This window comes from Anolis sagrei, chromosome 4 (assembly GCF_037176765.1).
Source record: "Anolis sagrei isolate rAnoSag1 chromosome 4, rAnoSag1.mat, whole genome shotgun sequence".
Classification (NCBI taxonomy): Eukaryota; Metazoa; Chordata; class Lepidosauria; order Squamata; family Dactyloidae; genus Anolis; species Anolis sagrei.
The window spans coordinates 74,352,729-74,366,622 of record NC_090024.1 but is presented as its reverse complement, the minus strand read 5'-3'; the positions used below and the strand labels follow the sequence as shown (position 1 = coordinate 74,366,622).

General features: G+C 36.9%; 1 protein-coding gene across 3 annotated transcripts in view; it reads left to right on the top strand.

The window, feature by feature from the left end:
- MBP (myelin basic protein) overlaps positions 1-13,894 on the top strand; it is a 144,561-nt gene that overhangs the window by 105,542 nt on the left and 25,125 nt on the right. For all 3 annotated transcript variants that reach the window (XM_060774957.2, XM_060774956.2, XM_060774958.2), the window contains exon 4: positions 1,481-1,911. In XM_060774957.2, the coding sequence (XP_060630940.2) occupies positions 1,481-1,911 (431 nt within the window). The remainder of the gene's footprint in view (positions 1-1,480; positions 1,912-13,894) is intronic.

Here is a 13,894-nt window from a genome sequence, read left to right as displayed (position 1 = left end):
GTGAACCAAGAAAACAGCCCCAAGACTTCCAATTGAGCAACAACAGTTTATTAAAATTCCTATCAAACCAGCAAGCCAATCAATAACAATGGTGGATGGCATTTCTCATCCAACCAGCCAGCACATTCTAGCCAGCCTCAGTCTGGACCAATCAGCATCTAGAGTGGCAAAGTCCTTTGTTTCAAATCACTATTAAAGTGCTATAAATAAATCTGTATATTTGCAATTTGCTTGTATGACAGTCTTTGGAGCACAGACATTGCTGACATCTGCTTAGGCCAAGGTGAATAAATGCCCCTGTTCCTTTTGCCTTCAACCCATCCATATTGTATTCAGTCTTTGGAGCTTGGCACACTGGGGCCCTGAACCTGAGGTTATTGCAGAGCTGAAATCACATAACACATCCAAAGAAAAGAAGCAAGCAAACACAGTAAATAGAAGAGTGTAGAAGATTTGATCATTCAGAGGCTTCCATAAAATTTGTCTGATCTTATGGTCTTCACAACATTGAACGGATCATTGTGGAGATAGCTCGTCACCCATACATGGTGGATATGGAGATTGGGGCCAGTGTAAAAAAATCCTCAGGTGGTGATGTGGATGTATGCACAGAACAGGTATTGGTGACTGGGCACATCAGAACATACAAGAGAGAGTTGTTTGCTTAATTGGCTAAAGTTTTGCATGCTGGTTTTGCTACATGGCAAAGTGATTCAGTTTTTTGTTGGTTTTTTTTTTTAGGGTAGGGGCTAGTTGGGTGATGACAGTTGGAAATTCATAAAGGAATGTAATTCTGTGTAGATGTATTAAGATTAATTTTTAAGGATAGCAAAACATGGTTTACCACTCAAATTCATGTTCTATAATCAAATGCAAAGCTCATTTTCAGAAAGCTCATTTTCTGTTTTAAAGCAGAGCATCCAACTAATTTAACTTTTTTTAAAAAAATCATTAAGCAAATTGGAGGCCCACTGAAATGCCCCCTGACCATGTAGTTATTCCCCCAATCACATCCAATATCAACAGAAAAAGTGAATTAGAATAGGGAGTGCAAAAAGACTTTGTAAGATTTTGCTAACTTGTCATGTTTGGAACTAGAATAAAGCTATATAGAGAACACATTTGTATGTAAAGCAGTTCTTTCTCAATTTTAGATTATAAATCAGTGGCAATTTGTTATAATAGACTCCTACTAAAGGGTGTTTTACCTTATTATTACCTCATCAGCTTTATCCACATTCCATTTAGTAAAAACACACACCAGAAATAACCTGACTACCCTTCTTTCAAGATATATTTAATTCTGGTGAAATTTGTATGGCTATATTGGAACTGGTGGAAGGCAGTTCTGCTTTGACAGCACATAAACTATGGACTTTGTGTGAAGCTCCCAGCTCAAGGCAAGGGGAAGAAAGCAGCATTGTTCTAGCACTCTGTTTTTCACAGGCCTGTATTCATATCTCATCCTTGTTGTTTGCAGGAGAGGCAGATGTGAACCAGAACAATGGGACCTCCACTAAGAGCACAGCGGTGACAGACTCCAAGGACACAGCAGACCCAAAGAATGCCTGGAAGGAGGCCAACCCAGCTGACACAACTGGCCGCCCCCATTTGGTCCGCCTCTTTTCCCGAGATGCCCCAGGGAGAGAAGACAACACCTTCAAAGACCGGCCTTCTGAATCAGATGAGCTGCAGACCATTCCGGAAGACAGTGCAGCAGCTGCTTCTGAGAATTCGGATTTGATGGCTTCACAGAAACGCTCGTCTTTTCGGCATGGATCCAAACTTGCAAGTGCAAGTATCATAGACCATGCTAGACATGGCTCCCCAAGAAGATACAGGGAACCAGGTCTACTTGACTCACTGGGCAGATTCTTTGGAGGTGACAAACATGTTCCCAGGAGGGGCAAGGTGAGCTCAGAGGAAAAGAGAACAGAATAGCTTCGATACAGCCAAGAATTGTAAAAGGCAGGGTGGGAGAAAATCAAGAGAACTGTATAACCTCCAAAGAGCAAGAGTTGACTTAGCCATCAGGATGATATTTGCTTTTAAGATTTGGTTACTAAGACATTTAAAAATAATACCTTACTAGACAATATTATGACAACTCTACCCAGTAATAAGAATGTGTAACTGTTCTTCTTTTTTTTTTCATCTGGACAATGGGATAATTATAAGGTTGTAACTGGTTGTAACTGTGGCATGGCTCTACTGGGGAGGTTTATTGTTTATTAGTTGTATGAACTGCTTTGTATGTGGTGAGGAAATCTTTCCTTTTCTCGTGATGAATGTTTCCCATACAATGTTTCTGAAAATCTGAAGTGGGGAGAATCTTAGAAAGACAATTGTTTACATCTGCTCTGTGATAGCTTTATAGACACTGGATTTAGTTGAATGTCTTTTAGTTTTATATCTGTTTTGATTCTTGTTGATATTCTGTAATGCCAGGCTGTGATGTGAAACTAACATGAAATATGGTGAAATTGGGGGATGGCTGGTCAGTCCTGATATTTTTGTTTCCTTTTCTAATAAGAGAAACAAAACAGAGGAAGGTGGAAGCTGTGACATGGTTGAATTGCATCTGTTTGAAATGCATTGCAGTGTCTTTGGAATTGACAAGTATTTTGTGTTTTAAGCTAAGAAACTACCTTTTAGCATTTTTTGTGGTATGTCACTCGCAAAAGTAATGCATATATATACACACACACAATATTGTGTAAAGTTTCTCTTATGAGATCACAATGAAGCAGAGAGAAGATACTGATATTTGAGGACACCAATTCCTTCACCTGCTCCCTTGTGTACATCACCAGTGTTTTGAAACCATTTGGCTACTGGCTGTTACATTTTATATTTTTATATGTACCTTTTGCATCTGGCAAATACTGTTGAAGTTTTGCAAACTTTGCCATAGTAGTGGCTGGGGTATTTCTAGGGAAGTGCCATGACTCTATGGGAAAGCATATGCTTTGCATACTCCCCAGTAGCTCTAGGAAAGACACTTGACTGAAACATGGAGAATCATAGCTAGTTATGTAGCTAACACAGTCAATATACTATGTTTTCACAAGAAAAACTATTGTAATAAGTGGCGATGGACTTCATAGCATTTTTTCCACTATTGGGCAAAGTTCACCCTATGAGGGACAGTGCATTAGCACTTGATTCTGTTTGCCCAAGCTGGAATGTGTCTTTCTGCATGATCAAGAACTCAGTTCACAACTGTCTGTAGGTTCAATTCATTTTTCCTGTTTTTGTAGTTAATAAACCTTCAAGACATTCCAGTGCAGCTGAATTTTGTATGTTTACTCCTGTGATCAGAGAATATGAAGCTTACTGCACAGCTAATCTTAAACAGTAATTCTTGGCTGGCAATAGCAATAGTTAAGGAGCTGGAAGTCAACAATTCAATACTCACTTTGTGAATGTAATGTAAGCAAAGTTTATTGAATAGTCTATTGACCGCATCAACATTAAAATGTAGATCTGCTGCAGTCTCCAGTCTTATCACTCAACAGTTTAAAAGAAAATGAAACATCTAAAAAAACAGCTAAACTTGGGTCTACATTGCCATATAATCCAGTTTCTGAATCCAGATTATCTGCTTTGAAGTTGATTATTTGAGTCTACACTGCCATATAATCTAGTTCAAAACAGATAATCTGAATTTAGAAACTGGATTATATGGCAATGTAGGTGGGGCCTAGGTGTATGGAAAGGATCGGGTACAGTTCTAAAATTCTCTTTGTAGGATCCATTTCTGGGGAACTCTAAAACTGCTTGTATCAAAACAGAGTTGCCCATCTTATTTGACCATCTCAGCTCCTGCTTCATGTTAGACTGAAAGATTATAAATTCACAAAACTAACAAGCATGGTCAATGAGCACAAAGGCAGCTATTTCACATAGACATGGAAGAAAAATATACGAATAGAGAAAAATCTACACCCACAATAAGCTGTCATGCAATATTTAGAACACACAATGATTCTAAAACCTTCATTTCAAACTTTTGATGATTGTGAACTAAATCTGTTTCAGACTGGATGTCTGAATTTAGCAATCATTGTGAAATCTGTTTACCTTTTGAGGTGGATATGTGTATAGATACATACTTTCATAGGAAATATTGTTTTGTGATGCTGATTTATTGTATTGTTGATCTTTACTGCGTTTATTGGTACCTTTAAATCTATAACCTACAACCCAGTGCCTAAAGAATAAAAAATAATAATGAACAATTCCAAGTGCTGGCATAAAACAAAACCTCGGCTTTGAAATGCTGACTCGGAAATAGTTTAGACATAGTGGATAGAAACTGACAGTGTATTACTACACCAATATGGTTCTTAGAAATGAAAACACTGGTACTGAAAGAAAAATATATCCTAGGAATCAATCCCAGGAGACATTCAATGCTGGAAATTAATTCAATAAGTGCCATGAACATTTCGTAATGCTAAGTGTGCATGCGTGTTTTTCAGAAAACAGAACAATGTTAGCATAAAGTTATAGTCTTGGACATTGTGGATATCAGAAAAAGATTGCTGTTAGTTATGAATATGTTGAAGTACTTGGAAATATAGAGAGAACATTTTATTTGCTGTATTTAAGGACAAAGCTGTAATTGTATTTAATGTTCATCAATGAACATTGATGTTCTTTGAAAGCATACAGAAAAAGTAGAAACAAATGAAAAATAAATCCTGTGGAAAACATAATGCCTTATTCACTCAAGAGGTCCAGTCTACACTGTAGAATTAATGCAGTTGGATAACTCCTCAGCTGCCATTTCTCAATGCTGTGAAATACTGGGGTTTGTAGCTTAGAGAGGTGCCTATGTGCTTTGGCAGTGAAAGCTAAAGATCTAATACAACTACAGCTCTCATGTTTCTGTAGCACTGAGCCATCACAGACAGTGGTATTAAATTGCATTAATTCTGCAGTGTAATATTTAATATTTAATATTAATTCTGCCAAAGAGTAATATTTCTGAAAATCAGAATCACAATTAAGCAAAATATGCTGCTAACAGTCTTCCCTTTGTTTAGCTTGGTTTTTTAAAAAACAAAAAACAAAAACACTCACACACACATTTTTAACCCACACAGCTAGCATGCTAGCTGGGGGATTCTGGGAGTTCTGTCCAAATAAGTAGCTTCTCCAAACTTCATTCTGAAAGGGGCTTGTTTGGTCATGTAACATGGCAGAACCTTAGGCTAGTGTTAGTTGCTAAGGTTTCTCAGAGCTCTAGCGTTCAAGTAACTTGAGCTAGGATGATGGGCAGGGTCGCGTCCCAATCTTTTTCCCCAAGTATTGCAACCCTCGTTTTTATATCTGATCTGCCCACACGAATAAGTGTCAGAATGCAGAAGATACAAATACCCCTTTGTCCAAAGAATGTGCTGACATTCAGAGAGCTTTATGAATTCCTTGTGGAGGCATATTCCTTTCTTACTAACATCCATGGATGAAAGATACATGTGTGAGTAACATTGTCCTTTGTTTTAAGCAACGAGGAGGAAGGGAAATGAGAAGAATACTTATTTTGTTCCTGCCTCCTCCTCCTCGTTCCTTCAGTAGCAGGTTCCCAGTTGCCCTGATACATGAAGAACGGGTAAAGAAAAATTAACTGTCCAAATATGAATATATGGGCATATTGTCGCTCCTCTGTGGCAACAAAAAAAATTACCTGTTTTCCCATATTTGGTCATCAGCTCTCTAGTGTTGTATAGTTTTTACAGTTTCATTTGATAGCTTACCTCTACAAGATCTCTTTCAGCTAAAATGTACACTTTACAAAGGATGCTCTTGAGGGCATCCTTTGTGAAGGATGCTCTGAACAAGGGAGCATTGACCATCCATATTAGCAACAAGCAAGCGAACTCTTACCTGTTCTCTCATTCAGATGACTATATAATATTTAATAATTTTACATTTTGAAGCTTGAAAGCATACATGGAAATCAATTACTATAAATTTGAATATTTTCAAACTCATGTAAATCAAGCATGATTATAAGGTTAGCAAATTAGAGTATATATTTAATGTAGTGCAAAACACAGCTCGGTTCAGTTGTTATTCTCAGCTGAAGTCATCCCATCAAACGAATGTGATTTTAGCCCCTGTTTTTGTGTATTCCATTTATTCATTGGGTCAACTCCACTTAGCTAAATTCAGCCAATAACAATTTTGATTTTTTTACTGAGTATTTACAATTAGGCCTGCACCAATACCCCTATGACATGCTGTAGATACATTGGAGTTCAACAGGTATTTTCCTTATTAAATTAAATTCCACAAGTATGTCAAATACCTCATTGCTTTGTCCTGTGTGCATCAAACAACTAAGAATATTTTATGCTTATTAGTGGGGTGCTATTTGTGTACATTAGGATCATTATTTTCTGGTATTTCCATATCAATCATTTTAAAAAGTTATATATTTAACCCTTGGCCCAATTTACCTGATGGTCCTAAACGTTTCTACTACTATAACTAGGTAAAATATCACTGTGATACTTCTACAAAACTTGTTTGCTTGTTTATTGTTTGGTCCAATGCATTGATGCAGCTGTTGGTATAGCCCTTCAAATTATATATTAATGAACACAATCTGGACTCATTTCTTAGAAATACATTTCACATAGGGTTAGTCAAATGTATTAGGAGACATCTCAAGACAGTTGGGAGCCTGTGATGGACCAAAAATGCATGCCTATTGACAACCCAAGCAAGGTGTGACTGCATCGTATTCCTGAGTTCTCACTCGCTATTGTTTTGCCCTCAGCAAAAGCTGGTTCCTACAGTTTCACATTATTCTCCATTTTTCTTCCTCTGTGTGCTGTCAAGATAGGACAGAACACATTTGTTTTTCTGTCCAAATCATTTGTTCATTTATTCTTGGCTTCATATGCAATCTGTTTCCACACAGAAAGTAATAGCAGGTCAATTACTCAGTTCTGTTTCCACTTGTAAATAAAACTGTTAAACAGATCTTGCCTTGTGTATAAGTCTATAGCCTGTGGACCCTTTCCTTGTAAGGTACATGAAAGAAAGAGGGGCTTACTTCTGCATAAATGTACCTGGGATAGTATTATAAAGCTTTCAAAGAGAATGTGGGCTATAGAATCCAATACTTAGGTTAGCTGTTGAATTTCTTCACTTGATAAATCAATTTCCAACCTTGTGGTTACTAAGGCTGTAGCTCAACTGATTGATGTGTTTTAATATGGGGATTTAAAGTGTCAGACACGAGAAAAATGGGAGTAGGAGAATTACAAAGAGTAAAAAATTACAAGTACTGGTGTGGAGAAGTCGTGCTCAAGTTAGACACAAGAAAAATGGGAGTAGGAGAATTACAGAGAGCAAAGAATTACAAGTACTAGTGCGGAGAAGTCGTGCTCAAGTTAGAGCTTTTAAAAATAATTTTCTTTAGCACTTTTCTTTAGCACTTTTTCCCTGGAAGGAATGGAAGGTACATTTTGTATTTATCACTGTAGGCTCTGCTGAGCTCGAAAAAGACAGACTTCAATGAAATGCCAGACTTTGAACAAGTGAACCCATTGCAGTTTTAATATTACAGCTCACAAGCCACACATTACTATAAAATTAGCAAACTTTTTTCAAACTTTCAATGTCTTTCAGCAGAGATATTGCTGCTTCTACATATTCTCTGCCTGAGGATTGATGGAGGGGACAAAGAAAACAAACACATACAAAGCAAGACATTTGGAAAAGGTTAATTGACATAGCTAATAAAGGAAACTAATGGGCAGTCCTCTTGGTGCACTATGGCAGCAGCGTCAGGAGAAGGAAACCCGTAATGGGTACAGCAGTCACAAAGGAGGACGTATTATGCCAGAGTCATAAATTGCACAGAGCTGGGAAGTTAGGTCATTTCATCACCATCACAGTGTGCAACCCTGGAAAACGTGCAGCAACTAACATAAGACACCAGCAGAAGACTAGCCATAAACTTCACATTCTAAAGTACTGTTACAATCACAAATCAAGTGGTAGCGCAGTGGTTCAGGCAGCAATGTTATTTCTATGTAAGTGTTCTGAATCACTCTCAATAGGAATTAAACATTTCTGAATAATGCAGGTGACATTTGAAAGACCATATCTTCCTATTCAGCAGAAAAATAAAAATAAAAATCTTTGGCCGCCCCTTTTCTCCTTTCTTTGGAAAATGAATAAACCAGAAAGTATTTATACATCTATGATTATTATCAACTTCATACCATGGTTTGAATTTGCTTTAAGATTCTCAAGCTTATCGCCATAGTTTTCTTGTTTGGATGAAATGGGAAATTAGAGACATCTTGATTTAATCACAAAGTGTTCACCACAGGCTTAGTTTGATACACTGAGATTAAATTATCCAAAGGCAGGCTGCACTGTTAAATATGACATGTTTTGCATGCAAAACATTTGAGGAGATCACTGCTATTTTTCACACTTAAAAGTGTCTTTCAGTGTGTTTATGGTGAGTCCGAAGGAAATGTATGTACTGTGATCATTTTCTTCTTCGAGTTTTTATTGTGACTAGGATAATCTTACCTACTGTTTCTGTACTACAGGTGTATAAATCACAGTGCTGTAAAATATATAATTGATGGTACTAGATTTCTGGAGTCTGTAAAATAACTTCATTTTAGTGTCTGATCTTTGTCTATGCTTGAACGTTAATAACAAATTTATTAAATAGCTTTCTCACTGCACATTGCGTACTACTTATTTAACATCTTAACCTAAATATAATAAGTTTTCACATTGTACTTTGCTGATAAGGACACAATTGAATTGTTCATCAAGCGTGTGCAGTGTGGACTATGGAGGGATGGCAAATGGGAGGAAACAAAACTGTAAAATAGTTAAGAACATCTAATAAAAGCATGATGGCCATATTCAAGAGAGAGGCATATAAGTTCAATGTGAATCTGAGAAGAGTATTAATAGAGATGTGGATTGATGGTTGTCAGAATATCTTTATTGTAAGAAGGAAGGTTATTAAAAGATGTGAAACAACCACAGAAACGTTCAAACCTATATGCCTGATACAACCATCTGTTGTATTGGGATTGCTACTGAGAAGATTTTCCTCAGACTGTATTATGTCATTGAAAACTACTCCAGCTCCTAAATATACTTAATGTATGTTAGACTAACTGAAATAAGTGGAACTATGGAATTTCCTTCCTGGTTGAAACTGAGTTCTGAGTGTTGATTAGAAACAAACAAAATTTGACTCCTAAAATGTAGAACATGGACGGATATGTCTGAACCCCAGCTTCCTTCGACAGTGAGAGATCTCAACTGGATGACAGCTTTCTGCACATCGGCTTATAGGTAAAGAGGAAGAGCATGAAAGAGGGGGAACAAGTGGCAGAAAGAGTTTAAAAAAAGCAAAAGTGTGTATTTTCAGGATGTGTCAGCCCAACATGAACCTTGGACTCCACCAGGAACGTGATGATAAAATATATTCCCCACCATTACTCTATTTTTTTTTTTTTTTGTAATCCATCTGAAATGTTGATATCAGTGGGAGAGTTAAGAACATACTTAATCTTCCCACTAAGTGCAGTGCTAACTGACTTGATAATTCTTCAAAACATGATAAGCATAAAAATTATTCCCCAATCTGCCAAAGAATTAACCAAGATGGATTCTGAAAGATTTATTTTAGCTGCGGCACAAGAGTTAATCAGCTTTCTGGGGAAAATATGTATCTTTGAAGCTTGAGGGGAGAAAAATTCAATGCCAGGGGGCATAAATTTGTTTAAACTCAGACCTAATTCATTTGCCAATTCCAAGTGAATCAGTTACTAAATGGTAAGCCGCTGCTTACATAAATCCCACTTATTTAAATAGATCTTCTTTAATTGTGACTAGTAATTGAATCTAGATCTTTAATAGCCCAAAAAGAGCAGATTAAGTTACTAAATTTTAAGGTATCTTTAATTGGATTTGGTCTTACTCTGTGTGAGCTTTCATTACCTTTAATGTTACATAGATACATATCCAGCTAATAAAGATATGGAACTGAGAGTGTTTCTCTTGCCCCCACATGGAATGAAAATTAAATTTATATTAATCTCTCTCAGAAAAATTGAAGCAAATTCTTATTGCAGTGTTTCAAAGAAGACATGAAACTTTAGTCCAGAAAGCACCACAGTTAAAGATACTACTGTTATTAGGATTTTTTAAAATCATGTCTGAAGTGCCTTGAGAAACTGTACGTTGTTTCTGGTGTGAAAGAATTGGCCATCTGCAGAGACATTCCCAGGGGATGCCCAGATATGTTACTATCACGTGAGAGGCTTCTGTCTTGTCCCTGGCTGGGTACCTGGAGCTGACAGACGGGAGCTCACCCCATCTCACAGATTTGAACCACCGACCTTCAGGTTAGCAGTTCAGCCAGTGGTACTGTACATTATGGTTTTATAGAAACTTCAGGCTCAAGGAGACATCATGTCCTTCAATGCAAGCTGTTGTAATGAGACTGCCTTCATGTCCACCCTTAGGGAGCAACATGATGTCCGTGTGAAAAGCAGAATGCTAGATTAGATTAATTTCCTATGCCTGAGCTTGTTGTTGACTTCCATGAATTATCCATGGGAGGCATGATGATTCGGAGGAGGAAATGAACTAGAAACCCTTCAAATCAGTATAATCCAAATCAGTCTGTTTTCTGAATTGTCACTTCAAGGACCAAACTAATGCTTATGATTGATGCAAGCACTTAGCATATTCTTAGCTGAATAATGAGTAGCCTTTTCTCTCTGCTTCAAAAAAGTCACAGCATGATTAGGTCTCCCACTTCTTCCCTAACAAATATCTGATAAGTGAGATTTGAGCTGTGTGTTTTCCCAAAGGGCTCACGGGTGTTCCCCCATCTGAAGCATGCATGCTGTGCTAAAGAAATAATCTTTAAACACAATACTTATCCATAACCAATGCAAGAAAAGAAATAACAGGAATAGGAGAGCATAAGTGCAGGAAAGGGAGGTTTGTTGTTATATAACCTACATGATCAACTGCATATACATACAGAGAGGGATGGTAGGGAAGATTATTTCATCATAAAATGTTACTGCTCATGTGGAATAGAAAATGAAAGGCCTGGACCTGGTATATTTACTGTATCACCTATTTCTATCCAATAAGTCATGTCAGTTTTGAAATAGTGATTTAAGTACTAACAAGTAGTAATAAAAGCTGGCGTTACTTATAGATTGCTGCTATGATTTGGCTGTCACTTCCCTGTAAACCACTGCAACTGGCTCATTGTGTGGTGTGCTAATGCACACATGAAGCACTTTACTAAACTGTATGCCTGGTTCAATAATTATGAAATGGCTACTTGATAGTTAGTTTTATTTGAAATTATTTCACCTTGGTATAATTTATTTTATTCAGAGCACCTTTAGGTGCTTCTTCAAGTTCACAATAAAAGTCACTAGAAATATTAAATCTGATTTTTCAATATCCTTCCAATATCTGTCCATATTATGAGTAAAAAGACATATGCTCTGATAATATCAAAATATGCAAAAGTTTAGAATTTGGAGTATTTTAATTTGTAAGGTAAAGGTAAAGGTTTTCCTCTGACACTAAATCCATTCATGTCCGACTCTGGGGTGTGGTGCTCATCTCCATTTCTAAGCCGAAGAGCCAGCGTTGTCCATAAGTCATGTGGCCGGCATGATACATAGGATTATATCTGCCTATAAAAACAAATGCAGAGTTAGAATATTGCTGATTTATTTAACAATCCCATTTTTAATGAAGCCAGGAAGCAATTTGTCCAAGAATATAATAGATAGGGAAGATTCATGTCATCATAATTTCAGATCCTTCTCCACTGCACCCCCCCCCCCACCACCACCACCACCACCTGAACAATGTTTTCTCCTCCGAGGCTTGATTGCTACTTTATTTTGGTGTCAAATTAAACTTGGCTCTTCATTGAAATGTTTGGGATCCAGTGACCATGATTTGACCAACTGGGTTGTTGACTCCTTTAGATTGCTTATGACATTTAAAACTGTCTCATATTGTCTTTTTCATTATGTGATATAGTTTTACTGCCTGAGATTTCACCCTGAGAGCTCTCGGTTTATGGCAGGATAACTATTAAAAGGGGTAATTAATAAAGACAGAAGAATACATTTAGGTCAGTGACCTATATATAGAAACACTCTGCATGTATTCTATTCACCTATGAACATCTTCACTCAACCAATAAACGGAAGTAAGAACCAGTCATTACAATGACAATGAATTTCAGAATAAAAAGTATTCAGACTAACAAAGAGACTTTTGATCAGGGTATATAACCCTAGCAGATGGACAGGACAACATTCCCAACTAGTTAACAGTGAAGTGAGATCTTACAAACATTAAAACTAAATACACCCACCACAGATATGCATGCAGTTTCCTTATAGATAGGTGTAGGTTAACTGTATCCCAAACATGGTTATATCCAGAGATTGGAAAAAGTAAAACCTGAAAGACAAATGCCAAAAAGCAAAAACTACCCCCCAACCTGAGAAAACAGGAAACAATGCCTGTATACTAGAAATTCTCAAACCATGCACAATAGTGACATTTGGATATGTTGATGCTGTCTGATATGTATGTTACTCAAATTTACAGTAGATTCCAGTCTGGAGTAAACAATGTGCATATAACCACAATGGTATATGCCTATGTAATAGGTAAGTGCAGCAGTATCATGCACATACAAGTGCACAGGTTTAATGTAAACCCAAAATAGTGAGACATCCTGAAGAAATGTTATTATTTGCCATCCAATCAATTTTGATTTATGGCAGCCTTATGAATGAGAGAGCCTCAGGTCAACACCTGCCCTGCTGAGATCTTGAAAACTCAGGGACATGACTGAAGCAATCCACATCTAGCACAGTTTTGTTCTGTTACTGCTTTCCACAATACCAAGCACTATAATCTTTTCCAGTGAGTCACATCATGATGCCCAAAGTATAATAGCTTCAGTCATCTTTCCTTCAATGAGAGTTCATGTTTCCTGGGTTCACGTTCAATGATCAAGAATAAAGTAATAATTAAGAATTGATTTCATGTGGTTAGTGTTAGAAAGGGAATTCATGGATATTTTTATAATGTAGCAATGATGTGAAAACTCAATATGTTTCAAACAACAATAAAAAAATACTAATGGCTTTCTGAAACTTTGTCATCTCCTGTAAGCTTTGTTCCAATGCTGTTAATTCTCTTACTTTTAGATGCTTCTTTCTTTATTTGCTCTCACTGCTAATTATGACTACTGGAGATAACAGAAGAATTAAAGAACATAACATCAGTAAGGACAAAAAAGTCAAAAGTAAAGGAAGAATAATCTATTTGAGGGAATAGTATCCCTAGATTTGATAACAGAATGGTAGAGTTCAAGGATAGGAAACATCATTCATCAGATGGTAGCTCCCAGCATCCATTGCCATTAGTTATGCTGATTATGGCTGATGGATGTTACCATTAAAGATCATGTGGACATCTATCTACCTGTTCCTTGGCCCTGGGATAGTGGTTAGAGTGGCAGACCAGAGCCTTCATTCAAATGTGTAAGGAGAAGTCAATACATAATTTTAAAAGAAATATTAAGACTATCCTGCACTTCCTGTGCATGCCATTTGCAAATATGTTCCACAGAAATCAGTGTTGGTTTATTTCTGCAAAAAAAAATCAAATTTCTCCTATTAATAAATGCATTTTAAGTACTCTAGCAGAACAAGACCATTCTAGAAGTCAGACTAACTCTTGTTATTTCCTTGAAAAGTAGTCATGGAGATTCTTTACAAAATCACCATTTCTGTTCTGACCCACTGTAAAATGTATACTTCCAAGT